The 13,485-nt window shown below is 34.7% G+C and overlaps 1 protein-coding gene across 1 annotated transcript; it reads right to left on the bottom strand.

Moving 5' to 3' along the window:
* Positions 1-1,142: 1,142 nt before the first annotated feature.
* Positions 1,143-13,404, bottom strand: LOC128192189 (periodic tryptophan protein 2 homolog). Its single transcript, XM_052864683.1, has 19 exons — positions 13,284-13,404; positions 13,059-13,171; positions 11,671-11,765; positions 11,153-11,252; positions 10,637-10,780; positions 10,214-10,349; positions 8,822-8,963; positions 8,447-8,513; positions 8,156-8,311; positions 6,740-6,947; positions 6,424-6,572; positions 5,990-6,137; positions 5,584-5,734; positions 5,143-5,323; positions 4,663-4,810; positions 4,087-4,261; positions 3,355-3,573; positions 2,545-2,770; positions 1,143-1,363 (listed from the first exon to the last, which is right to left on the bottom strand). Exons 1-19 carry the CDS (start codon positions 13,299-13,301, stop codon positions 1,168-1,170), a joined length of 2,772 nt encoding a protein of 923 aa, XP_052720643.1. The 5' UTR covers positions 13,302-13,404; the 3' UTR covers positions 1,143-1,167.
* Positions 13,405-13,485: the final 81 nt, after the last annotated feature.

Below are 13,485 nucleotides of genomic sequence, written 5' to 3'. Positions count from 1 at the left end.
TGTTTTCGCCTTTTGTACATCGTACACAGCAGTCGCACCTCAGTATCTAATTCGATTGTAATCCTCATATTAAAATACGTGTTAAGTGTGTCAAACTTTACCATTAATAATTCAGATTTTAAATGCAGATTTTGATGGAGACCATCAATAATTTGCTGTCATGGGCTGATTTTATCTGAGCACTAATGTGCAAGATCACAATTTATATCGAAAATCAAAGTGGAAAAGTCGTTAACGGGACATAAAAAATCGGCGATTTACGAAAAGTCATCAAATATTAATTTGAAAATGGAGCTAGTCTTAACACATCTTATATCCATAAGCTAAAATTAATTTCAACAACAAAAAACTACAATGAAACTTCACAACTCGGTGAAAAGCGATAAGCATTGCCTGTAATAAAGCGGGGGTGCCACACGGTTCGTCTCAATGATATACTCAATAACGACAGTTACCGGTTCTTAATTAAAGAGTTCAATACACCTCTAATAAAATTCTCGAATTAGCCCGACCTGGTTTTATTTTAACAATATGTACATATGTTTGTGCATGTGCAGTTAACTCAAATTAAAGAGATGGGATGCAATTTTCGATGAAAAATATCATTTTCAAAGTCTCAGCATTCGAACATCGTATCAGTGGGTTGCTGCTTTATCCACTGAGCTACAGAGATTGAGAATCAACTTTGTCTATATTTATTATTTTGCAAGATATTTAGCGTTGTAACATTCTGTCGTAAAAGTAAGCATCACGGGATGCAGACCCCAAATATCTTATTTAATATCTAATATCTAATGAAATATCTAATTTTTTGCAAATGATAGGGAAGAATAATATTAATGAACCATTACTCTAAGTGTTTTTCTAAAAGGAAGATGCCCATTTACTAATTTAGCGTTCAATGACATTGTCAACAATACTCTGACCTATTTGTTCATTTTTCAAAAACATTTAAGCATACATCAAAGTTTCTTATTTAACAATAATCATTAAACTTTAATTAATGCTCAAGTGACACTTGCTGGGCATGCAAATTACACCCAAGTTTTGCAATGTGTATAAGAGTGAGGAACACTGATAAAGAAAAAGATACAGGATATTTCCAAATAATTCCTGACTATATTAATAACAAAAGATTTAGAGAGATGTATGATAAAAATAAGTTTATTAGGTGACTTTTTCCATGAGATTTGTCATAAAGTCCTCGTCTGAGGAGTCGAGTTCATCCACCCCCTCCATCACACTGTCACTGTCTCCCCCCTCCCCCTCAACTTCCCCCTCCCCGTCTGAGGAGGGTGCGTGTTTCCGCTTGCACTGCGACAGGGCCAGGATGTAGTCAATGCTGTATTTATTGTGGTCACATCTGTAAAGAGAAACTCAACATCATCAGCATACATAAGTCTCTTGATGAAACATATCATTTGTGGAGTATCTTGGTCGTCCTGTTTTAATGCCAAAATAGGGTGAGGACAGATTTACTTTACTTTATGAAATTTAATTATAACACTCCCTTTACATGTACATAAGGTAGTTAATCAAAATTGAATGAATTAGTCTTAATGTCAAAAGAAAAATATAATTTCTTAATACATACAAATATTTCTCTAAATGAAGAAAATTACAAAATGGTTAAAATTTAGGATTATATTTTAGGATAACCCCTTTCCCCTTATTTAAGTACAAATGTACTGTAATTTTGAGAACCAATGTGTCCAGTTTTTGAACTCAGTCATGACTTTAAAGTTATTCTGGTACAAGTGTTACATAAGTGTTACACAACACTGGCGTTGACAATAATAGTAAGTCTGATCATATTAATATCAGCTTCCTAGAGTTACTTTAAATAGCCTAATAAGGCAAGTAACAAAAATATCTTTTGTTTTTCTTAGCCTGAATCCAGAATTTGAAGTACAGTGGGTAGGAAAGACTATGTATTAATCAATTTTGTTATACTATTAAAACACAAGTTGCTTAGTTGTTTCAGTTATTTTATATCAAACAAAAGGTGGAACATTAAAGTATAACTTATCTTTCCTTCAAATGAAAAACAGAAAGTTATCTTCAGCTTAATTTTGTAAAGAAATTCAACAATATGTTAAAATACACTGATTGAAAAAAATTTGTTATTATCATGATTTCATTGGGTCATAAGTGTGAGCTAGGATAAACATATGTATTTTTACCTTAGCCTATGGTAATTAATCAGAGTTGACAATAATCCGCATCAAGGGAGATAACTAGTATATTTCTAAAAATGTCTAGGCCAGTCATTTAAATGTCATAGTCAGTGACACAATGAGACAATGTGTGTCAGGTGAATAATTATCTTTCTTTGACAGAAAAGATATACATTGAAATTTTAAAGTGTTTAAATGCTTCATTGTATATCATATTCATGAATCAATTTATCAAAGTGTTTTACATGTATTAGCTAGTAATTGAGATACCTGTGAAAGGATTTGAACTGGTTTAAATAACCATTTAAGAAGACTGTAGACACCTTCTCTCCCTAGTATGCCTGTTGAGACAGAAGTAGATACTTACATTTTACCTATATCTTCGTATTTCCTGTTGACGTTCTTCTGAAGCGTCCTCACACAGCTGATGATCCTCTGGGACCTCTGCTTTAGTTTCAGCCCGTGGATCATCAGAATTCTGTTCACCCACAGCAGATAGAACTCTATGTGGGTTGTGTTCTCTATCTGTGTGGCCAGGAACACTAACAACTTGTCCACGTAAATATCTGGCAAGTTCTCCACAATCACTTCAACTGCAGAGAAATATTCACAACATTAGATTTATTATCCATTTAGTAGCACATTTACTATGAAGCATTGAATGACTTTGAGCTTTGATGGAAGAAGAATTGAGGAAGAAGATGACCTGTATCATACCACTAAGAAAAAGATTTCTTACATCAAGAAGTCAATTTAATAGGAACACAAAGTACCGAGTAATTGATATTGATATTATGGAAATTGATAGGTTAACATAAATGTATCAAACGTTAAAAATATATGCTCAAACATAGAATGCCTAAATATCTTAAAAATTACATATACTGCAGTTAAACTCTCAGTCAATATCTTACATGTATTTTGGCCTAAAGCTTTATTGTAGTCTGATATAGTGATACTGGAACTCAACAGCTTAAATTAAAATTACATTGTATAATGTTTAAATGATGTGTAATATTTTCCATTTTTTGGCATGCAATGTTTTTTTTTTATATTTTATGAAAAGTATTTCAACCTTGTGATACATATATGACACATATATTTTACAATGTAGATGTATTTGATGCTCTCACAAAGACATGATGCCAAAGGATTCCCAATTGTTTCTTGCACTTACCACTAGATACAGGAATATGTTCCAGAACTTCCTGCTTCAGTTTCATTTCATTGAGTTTGAAACTAAGGATAAGTGCTGTAGAGTACTCCCCCTTTGCTAATGCTTTTCTAGTGCTGTTAGGTGTCACTTCAATATCAAGGTCAAAAGGGTCAAACACCATACTGCTATCCAGAGAGTAAATCATAAGACCCTCAGTGGTGGCTGCAGCCCATGCTCTGCCTAAAAGAATGATGAAATACATCAAATTAATGTAAAAGGAAAATCTATTGGTATCTACCTGTAAGCATAACATGAACCCAATAGAGCACGGACATTTTTGTGGAATCATTTAATTTCATGGGGACCAATCTTCATGGATTGTATTTTTTAGCTTAATAGCAGGGATGTAATTTCAATAGTAGGAAAACTAAATCTTCTTAAAATTAATTTTTGCCCAGGATGTATATTCGTGGGTGATGGTTACCAATGAATACCACGAAAATTTAGCCACCACGAATTCTAATGATTCCAAAGTACATGTATATTGGAATGTAAGCATATTATGCACATTACAGTACAATCTATTGGATTAAAAGAATATATGTATATCTGTACTATTATATGCTAAATAATACTGTTGGTTTATTTAAAAAGAAGACAAATAAACATACTATATGTGTATAGACCTATAAAAGAATGAAACAGACAACATACAGGTAAAAAACATTTCAACATTGAGTGACTGCCCATTACCTGTGGGAGAGAACTGGATGCTGACCACTCGGACTTCCGGTTTCCAGTGACGACTGCTCATGTCGCCCTTTTTGACCCCGGGGAGACTGATACTGTGTCCGTTTCTATCTCCCTCCCCCTGATCCACCAAAGACAAGCTGCCCCACTCCGTCATCTTCTTCCTATCCAAATACTCCTGCAAAATTTGTCATAAAATTAGAATACATGTACTTCAAAAAATGTTTTAAAAAATAGGAGTAAGCAAGCTGCGACATGTAAAGTGATTCTACTCTTCAATCTAAAGCCCATTCTCCTTGTCTGTAAAGTCAATACACAAGTATATGCATGCAAATGTATACATAAATACACTGTAAATGAACTATATTTAGCATGTATAAAATTAGGCGTAAAATGTATTTTCAACAGGTTACATGTCTTTAATTAATTGCATTTCTGAATGTATCTATTTATCTCCTGCTATGTTTGACATTTGGTGATGTACTTGATTTAGTAAAAGCTGCATTCCGCTGAAAAAAATCTGGAACAGAATACACAATCAAATGTACAACATTTACAGTACATCAACAGTGGCCTCACCTCCATCCCATCAAAAGACATGTTACAGGAGATGTCAAACTTCTTCACCAGGAGCTGGTCAGGAACAGAGTAGATACAGACACTCTTGGACTGGCCGGCTGCAAGTAGACACTTCCCATCAGCACTGTAGCAGACCGTCATGAATGCCCTACAAGGAAACATTTATTACTTAATCCATTTGAAAAATTAAATGTATACTTTAAAAATATCTTTGTCAGTACATGTACGAACCAAATTCATTTGCCTACGTGAATCTTTCCCTGCAAAAGTATATGTATTACCAATACATGCTATCAAAATAATACTTTCAGTACTATTCTGTTACACTCTAAATTGTTTACATTATTTTTTTAAGTTTTCATATAAGTTGTAACTTGGGTTAAATTCTATATGTAAAATATTTCCTTCATAACAAATATGGTAGGCTGATTCTGTGTTGAATGAATTTCACAGATGTTACAATAGTTTTACAAAACTCACTTTCCTGCTGCAGACTTTTTAGCTGTAATTTTGTCCCCTTCCTTTCTAGAGTACCCAAGGTCATGGCGACCTTCGATGGAGTGAGTTTGAACTACATTAGCAGGATCCCAGAAAGATATCTGTGAGTCCAGTGTTGATACAGCCAGCTCATTTCCATCAGGGCGGAATCTTACAGCCAACACTGAAAAACCATGAAAAATTCCTTTAATATCGTATGTTTCATTTTCTAGCCAGGCCTAAGCATTGTTTTGGTTTGTCTGATCTTGAACTGATTTTTGGTCCAGTACCACATATACATGAACATAATTGATACTTTCTGATTATTAAATGACCCTTACCTTTTTAATAACCTTTTTAATAACACAACTGTGTTAGAAACTAGATCTACTGTTACTACTGAGAAATTCATCTTAAATCACTTCACATACAACTGTTACCTACCATCTGAGGAAAGCACTATGGTTTCTTTAGCCCCTTTACTCTCAAACACATCCCAGAGTTTGACTGTTTTGTCCCATGAGCCACTGGCAAGGAGAGCTTTGTTGGAGCTGAAGCTCAGTGAGCTGACTGGTCCCTCATGTCCGGCCAGCACCTGTTACCAAATGCCAGTACATGTATAATGTAAAAAGGAGAGTGTTTGTCAATTTCTTTGGGTTAGGATATGGTCCTTCTCATACAGTATCCATCACCATACTGTAGACAGGTGAATATTTGAAGTGTTAAATCCTGCCAATTTCATATCTAGTGGCCAAATGAACTGTTTTCATGAGAGCTACATTTAAAATGAAGTTTATAACAATCGTAGAATATCTAGAATTGTGTATTGATTGTTTCACACTTGACAAACCTCTATGAGTCTCCCTGTCTGCATGGACCATACAAATATCTCGAAGGTGTCCATACCCCCCGCACACACTATGTCCCCACTGTTGTCTACTGTAATACAGGAAAACTGTGCCGGGCGTGGGGAGGTGAAGGTCCGAAAGTTACGATATCTGAAGGATATAAAAAAAACTTAGATATGCAGTGAATTGAATAATTGAACACCTTTACAAGCAATAAAAACAGTTTATAATGCATGATTAAACCTTAAATCAAACAATTTAGAAACACTTTTTCCATTTTATCCTGCCAATTTCAAAATCTAACTTATCTAATAATTGTATCACATGCATGTAAACTAAGAGCTTTTATAAATGTACATGTATGCACTAACGAATAAGGTTTTAAATACAGCAGTTAACAGTGAAGGTTTTCTCTCTTGGCAAGCTGACCACATACCTGTTAAGATCAAATGCTCTGACAGTGCCATCTAGTGATGAGGAGAGGACAACTTGTCCATTCTGAGTGAATGTCACCCCGGTAACTCCTCCCAGGTGTTCATTGAAGGTAACGAAACAGAAGCCACTGCTTGTGTTCCAAAGCTTCACCTGTAAATCACAGAATTAGTAAGACTTGCTGAATATCCATGAAAATTAGCCCCTCTAATGATTTAACAGCATAAAATTAAACAATTTAGACTAGCAGTATGTAAAAACCAATTCAATTAATACCTTTTGAAAACAAATTCAAGCACTGGCATTTGAGAATGCTTTACCTTGCCATCTTCACCTCCAGTTGCAATGAACTGTCCATCAGGGGAGTAAGACAGACAGCTTATGTTGTTGAAGTGGCCCTGCTGCTTCAGTACGTAAGTCTCACTCTGCCACTCCCAGACCAGTAGCTGACCCAATCCAGAGCAAGCCAGCGCAATCCAGTCTCCTGTCTTGTTGAAGGCTACTGAGGATATTGTTTGGTCTGATATGCTACAACACAATACACACATATATCATATATATAATTCCAGTGGTCAAATCACAGGTAAAATCTGGATAAATCTAGCTATAGGGTCACCAAAGTTGGATATGACCTCTTTTTTTACTCTCAGTATCACGTTTACTAAAGAAAAGCAAAAAAAAACCCACTGATACAAGAGATAAGCACTTTCATTTCTTATAAATGTAACTGACTGTATGTGATAAGTTAATAATAAGAGGAATAGAACTTATATCTCTGTAAGTCTAATATTATAAGTGTGTTCCACAGCATCTTATTCATCTTCGCCAGCCAAGGGTTTTCGGTCCACTTTGCTCCCCATAAACCCTTGGCGGATTTCATTACGAAAACTCGGTGACAAGCTCCGTTTTATGATTGGCTGCAGCTGCGAGTAGCTGATCCAATCGCAGTGCTTGTAAATATAAACTTTAAAAGAAAACACGTGTGATCTTTGGTAAAACATTCGGTGCTTTTAACAAGTTGAGGCACAAGTTCTCGAGTACAGTGCCTCCCCAACGATGGTCTAACCAGATCGCTTTAAAAACCTATATATTTTACTGGGATTATACATAGTTCTGCAAACTTGTCAAGGCTTGCGTGAATGCTTGGGAAGTAAACATGGCGAATGTAGAAGTTGCCTATCCTGTTAGTATATCCGTTCCTGCTTATGGTTATTGCTTTTAAAGGTTCAATGAGCTCTGTTTTATTTTATTTTTTTGGTTCGCATTATTCACGACAAAGATACCGGGTTTTATGGCATGAAAGCTTTCATATAAATCGGCGACTTTTTCACTCCAGGTACAGATCCTTACAAAACACTACGAATAAAACATTCCGTGCTTTCCCATGATTATAACTTAATTCGTATTTAATAGCATCGTTAATTATGTTCCGATATTCGGTAGTCAACATGTTTTCAAGTTGTATTAATGCCATAGTGTATAAAAAAAACCCGTTGTTTAATTCGATTAAAATGTAAATATGCAAGGGGCGCAACTCAAGTTGCTCGCTAGATAGCGTCACCACATCACCGAGTTTTCGTAATGAAATCCGCCAAGGGTTTATGGGGAGCAAAGTGGACCGAAAACCCTTGGCTAGCGAAGATGCATCTTATTTAACAGTTGAATAGGGAATATGGGACAATTTATTTAACAATGTCTCAGCCTCATTGGTTTTACAAAATAATAGTGGAATGTACCTTAGTGAGTGAATAAGGTTAAAATCTGGAAGCTCATGAAGATAGAAAGATCCATCCTTAAATCCGGACACCAAGATGTGGGTATCCTTCTGGAATGCCACACTGGTCAGCTTGGAAACTCTGGCTCCTTCTCCCAGAGATTCTTTATATGAATGTCTACAAAAAGATACCAATGAGTTCAAAGTTTACACAGAATCAGAATAAAAAGATTAAATTTTTCTGAAGTATTTTTGGTAGTATTTTTGGAGGTTTTGCTGGTATTGGCACTGTTTGAGTATAACAATTTCTTACTTTGCTAGCTTCCTATATTTGATTTGCTCTTCAGTTTTGACTGGGTTCTTTGTAACATCCTCCTGTTCTGAATTCATCAAAATTGAAAAATGAGTTAGCAAAATGATTTTTCACATGAATTTTTTTTTAAAAGCCATGTTAAAACTCTCCTAAAACAGTTTACATAAACTCAATACTGGGAATTATTTTACAGGATTTTCATTTTTTAAAAGACTTTTTTAAATTAATTTATGCCCTTATCTTTAATTTTTACATTCTTTTCTATGCAGTTATTGTTGTCTAAATTTGTCTTCATTTTCGGTTTAACTTAATTTCGTTTTCTTTTTTGTCTATGTAATATATTGTGTGCTTTTTTAACAGTCTTTTCATCCCCACCTTTCTTTTCTGATTCCTCTTCATTATCTGACACCAGTTTTGCGTCTGTCTCCATTTTAGGTTTAGTATATGGTGTCAGTCCGTCCAGTTCCGTGTCACACTTCCAAACACTCAGATGACCTGATCTACTAGCAATGTACACCTCGCAGGTTAAAGAAAAGGTCACTAGATTGATGATTTATGGTTCATTTACAGTATAGAAAGTTTTCCTATAAAGCATTTTCACTCCAAGTTATTTCCCCTGATATCTCCGCATGTGATCTAAAACATGGCCGCTAATGGGTGATATTGCGTCTATGGAAAACTATCTGTTTGGTACAACAAAGAAAGAATATTTTGTTCTCCCAGTGAATTTCAATAAATAACCACTAACCAATAAAAATTGAACATAATAAAAGCATACATGTTAACCTCCAGTGATGAAAAATAGGTAGATTTTGAACTCATAAGCGGTACGTAGCATTGCGCGCAGCGCAAAGAAAGATTTATTTGTGTTCCATGGTGTAGGATTTTGTAGCTAGCTTTGCTTTTCTTAGAGTGGTCTTTTCTGGATTTGATTCAAAACAACTTTTGTTATTATTTAACTTGGTGGCCAAAATTGAAGAAATAGTGTCAGTTGATAGTTCAGATCTAAAACTTGTCTGTATTTTTTTCAAATGAGAAAACACCCTTTCACATTCTGCATTTGAGTTGGGAATAGTCATGGCCACTGTTATGATAGAACAAAGTTTGACAAAATGTACAAAACGCATATTGTTCCCCTTATATTGATCTATAAAGAAAATCAAATACTTTCAGCCAGTCAGCGTTAAACTTTGAATAATATCTTTCTCTTTTTTAGAGGCGGTGATGTCGATGACATTTTTGTAACTAATGTAATCAATGAGAAGTGTTCACCACTCATTGTCAAACGCATGCTTAAAACCCACATCATTATCGCTATGTAAAAACTTCTGAATGTTCCCGATTCAAGTCCCACGATATCTAAAGAACTAGCGAGATTTTATAGCTAGAATGGCTTCCAAAATGGCTTCCCAAGCAAGGCAAAATTGAATTTTAGAAAAATCGGTAGATTTTCAATTAAAAGCGGTAGGCGGGAAATGGGGTCAAAAAGCGGTAGACTTCCGCGAAAAGCGGTAGAGTTAACATGTATGATATAAGCAAAGAAGCTATTTTTTTTTTCAATTAACCATGAATACATACGTATCTAAAATTTAAGAATCTGTTTAATTGCTATGTTTTCCATGACCACTACCCAACAAAAACTTTAAAATTCTGTAAAAGCATACATGGATGAAATCAATCTTTTGGTGGCTATACCATGGCAAAATGTGCAATACGTAAAAAAGACAAAGTCCACAAGTACCATGATGTGAAATAAGTAAAGGATACATTTAATGAGTCTTTTTCAAAGAAGGCCCCCACAACGGCACCATTGTGGCCTCCAATGCTGTTCACAATCAGGTTATTATAGGGCTCTGTTCCGTAAACCCTTGTAGTCATGTCCTTCGATCCCACACAAAATGCTCTGTACAACACAAAGGTCAGTTATTAAAATCATATACACGTTACATAATAATAAAAAAGTTTGGTATGCTTCAAATCATGATAATTGCTAAATTCATACAAATTTGTCTTCTTAATTTCAAAGAAATAGAAATCTATATTTCTAAACAACTGCAAACTCTAAGCTTTAATACATGTTTGTACAGCTGTATGTATAAAACAATGGTAAACTAAAATGTAACATTATTTTTAAAATTTTTTTTCAGAGATTTTAAAATCAATTAAAATGAACATTGTGGTATTATGTACCTGGAGTCTGTGGTCCAGTCAATGCACACTGTCTCATCATAGGCCCCGTAAAACGTCCTGTACAGAACAAACGGGTTAAACTCCTTCGTTTTACCTGGGGCATGGAACACTTGAACCATGTTGTCCCGAGTGGCAGCAAACTTCCTGAAATAAGACAAATTCAAAGTAGAATGATATTCTGTTGGTACATGATATATTCAAACCTTCTTTGATTTATTCCAAATGAACTTACATGTATAAATAAAAGTACCGTGTACAGGGTTATTTTCGCCCTGAGTAACTTTTGCCTTTGTACATTTGCAAACTGTTTTGCCCCATCTTGAATTGACCAAGACACAGTTGTGTTTAAAGAGAGATTGGAATTTGCCTATCATGCAGTCTTAAATTCACCTGCAGACGAGGGCAAAAGTGGTAAAAAATAAAACAGGAGTGAATATTTCCCTGTATACAGTATTCTATTATTATATCACATTTTGGTGAATGATTAAACAAGCACCTGACTTTATCATCACTTACTTCCCATCTGGACTAAACTGTATACAGTTGATAGGGCGATGAAATTTGTAGGTGTGGATTACTGTTCTACTGAGCAAGCTGCAAAGCAGCGCATCTCCCTCTGGAAGAAAGGAAATGTATCATTACATACACATCAACTGCTTTTCATAAGAACAAAATGCAAAAAAAAATAAGGCAAAGTATGCATCAAAAGTATTAAAGTTTAGACCTCCATTATGACCACATTACAGAGATAAATTAAACAGTGAGAGAGTGGTTTTTATCCAGTCATAAAAATTGGTGAGAGTTTTATAAAAAGATAGTAGAATTTATATGGGACACTGAAAAAAAGAATAAGACACAGCATGCATGTAAAATGTCAGTTAATGAAATTATAAAGATGTCAACATGAAATGTATGGGGACAAACAAGTTTTCCTAAAGACATCATAATTGATTTTAAAGTAAAGTTTGGGTGACTTTGCTCTTAATTGGGAATTGTCATAAGGGATCAACATCAGGACTGACTTATTGTCTTACCTTCATTGACTAATATGAGAGTTACTCCATCTGGTGACAAAGCTATACAAGTTATGTTGGTGTTGCTCTCAATGGGGAGGGTTTCTGAGTGGTTGCTACAAGCAGAAGAATACTAGTAATTGATTTCAATCATTTATCATAGCTGAAAGCCATTTTTGTATGATATTTGCTGATTGTTATCTTTACTATTTCTTAAGAAATATGATTGCATTTAAAAAAGACACTGACAAAATCAAATTGACCTCTAATATCAATTTGAATTTTTTTTATGGTAACTTTTTAAAAATGTTTAAATGTCAAAGTACAAACTACGCTCTATAATATATATGGAGAATTTTTAAACTTTAGCTACAGTAAATGAAATCCATAGACTGCACGAGCTGATCAACATAAGACTTTAAATGTTGTTGCAGTATAATCAACCTTCACATGGAAGTGGAATATATAAATTACCTGTATACATGTATATATATATGGCAAAAAGAATAATTAGCTGTTCCACCAATGTAACTTGCTGAAAATGACAATAACTCACTTACTCAAATGAAAAAAGCTGGTAGAAAGATTTATAGGGATGAAAATGCTTTTTTGCGTTTTATGTGGGCTAGTATGATAAGACATGAGACCTGTTAAACCGCCCTATTGATCTGAAGAGGGTCAAATTAAGACTGTCAAGGAATTTTCTGTGTTTCAACTGCAATGCTCTAGTTCACTGACTAGCTGCAGGTCTATAGCTCCCGGTCTGAAAAAATTTGGATGGACGACCTGGGAGCTACAGTGCCTCCCATAGTAAAAAAAATGCAATTTACGGCGCACAAAAAATTGCGCTAGTTTTGGACTGATTGACCTTATTTTCACACAAATTCTGTGAAAACAATTAGTACCATAAAATTCTTCAGACAATTTACTACTGATATTGTTACTTTACTTGCCTCAGACTTTCTTTAAAACATGCTAACCGACCTCGGAAAATAAAGTATATAAAGTCGAGATCGAGAGTCGCCATTTTTACATGTAAACAAACTGCACCACTTCACTTTACAGGGATGGTGATCGTGATTAAAACTTAAAAGAATATCAGAGGCAAGTTAAGTGACAACATCTGTAGTAAATTGTCCGAGGAATTTTTTGGTATCAAGTATTTGTACATAATATGTTCGGAAATTAATGAGATTAATCATGCAGTCCAAAACTAGCGCAATTTTTAGTGCGCCGTATATTGCAGTTTTTTACTATGGGAAGCACTGTAGCTACCAGGTCGTCCATCCGAATTTTTTCAGACCGGGAGCTACAGACCTTCAGCTAGTTCACTGACATGTTATCTGTCTGCCAACAAACTTTTTCCTCCATATATAGCTACAACTTACGGACTACATGTATGTACTTACTTTTTCAAATCAAAAATAGAAACCCTATTTCCGACAGGGCTGATAACACTGTTTCCATCTGGACTAAAAAGAATGTTTCCCTTCCTGTAAACTGATCCCAGTAGGTTGGAAAACTGGAATAACAAAATTATATACCCAAAGACCATTAAACATGTAAGAGTCTTAATCTGTGAAAAATTAACATAAAGCTATGTTTCGATGTTAAACAATCTGCTTATTTTTTACCTTATATGAAAATTTCATCTTTAATAACTTCTTGGTCAAGTGTCATCCATTATTTCTATGAAGTTGGTAATGTATACAATAACACGTGTTTTATTGTCGCTTCCACAGAGTTGCATCCCTTCCCTTGAACATAGTAATGTTAGTTTCGTTCTCATTGGCTGAGTAGATTTTTATTAGCCAATGACAATCGGGTTCACAAATT

This window comes from Crassostrea angulata, chromosome 7 (genome assembly GCF_025612915.1).
Source record: "Crassostrea angulata isolate pt1a10 chromosome 7, ASM2561291v2, whole genome shotgun sequence".
Lineage (NCBI taxonomy): Eukaryota > Metazoa > Mollusca > Bivalvia > Ostreida > Ostreidae > Magallana > Magallana angulata.
The sequence above is the reverse complement of the archived record's forward strand: the minus strand, read 5'-3'. Positions and strand labels throughout refer to the sequence as shown.

Excerpts from the sequence above, each read along its gene's own strand:
- LOC128192189 (XM_052864683.1), bottom strand. Across the intron at positions 4,262-4,662 it reads TGTCTTTTGATGGGATGGAG|GAGTATTTGGATAGGAAGAA; the intron begins GTGAGGCCACTG and ends CAAATTTTGCAG. Across the intron at positions 2,771-3,354 it reads ACATATTCCTGTATCTAGTG|TTGAAGTGATTGTGGAGAAC; the intron begins GTAAGTGCAAGA and ends ATTTCTCTGCAG.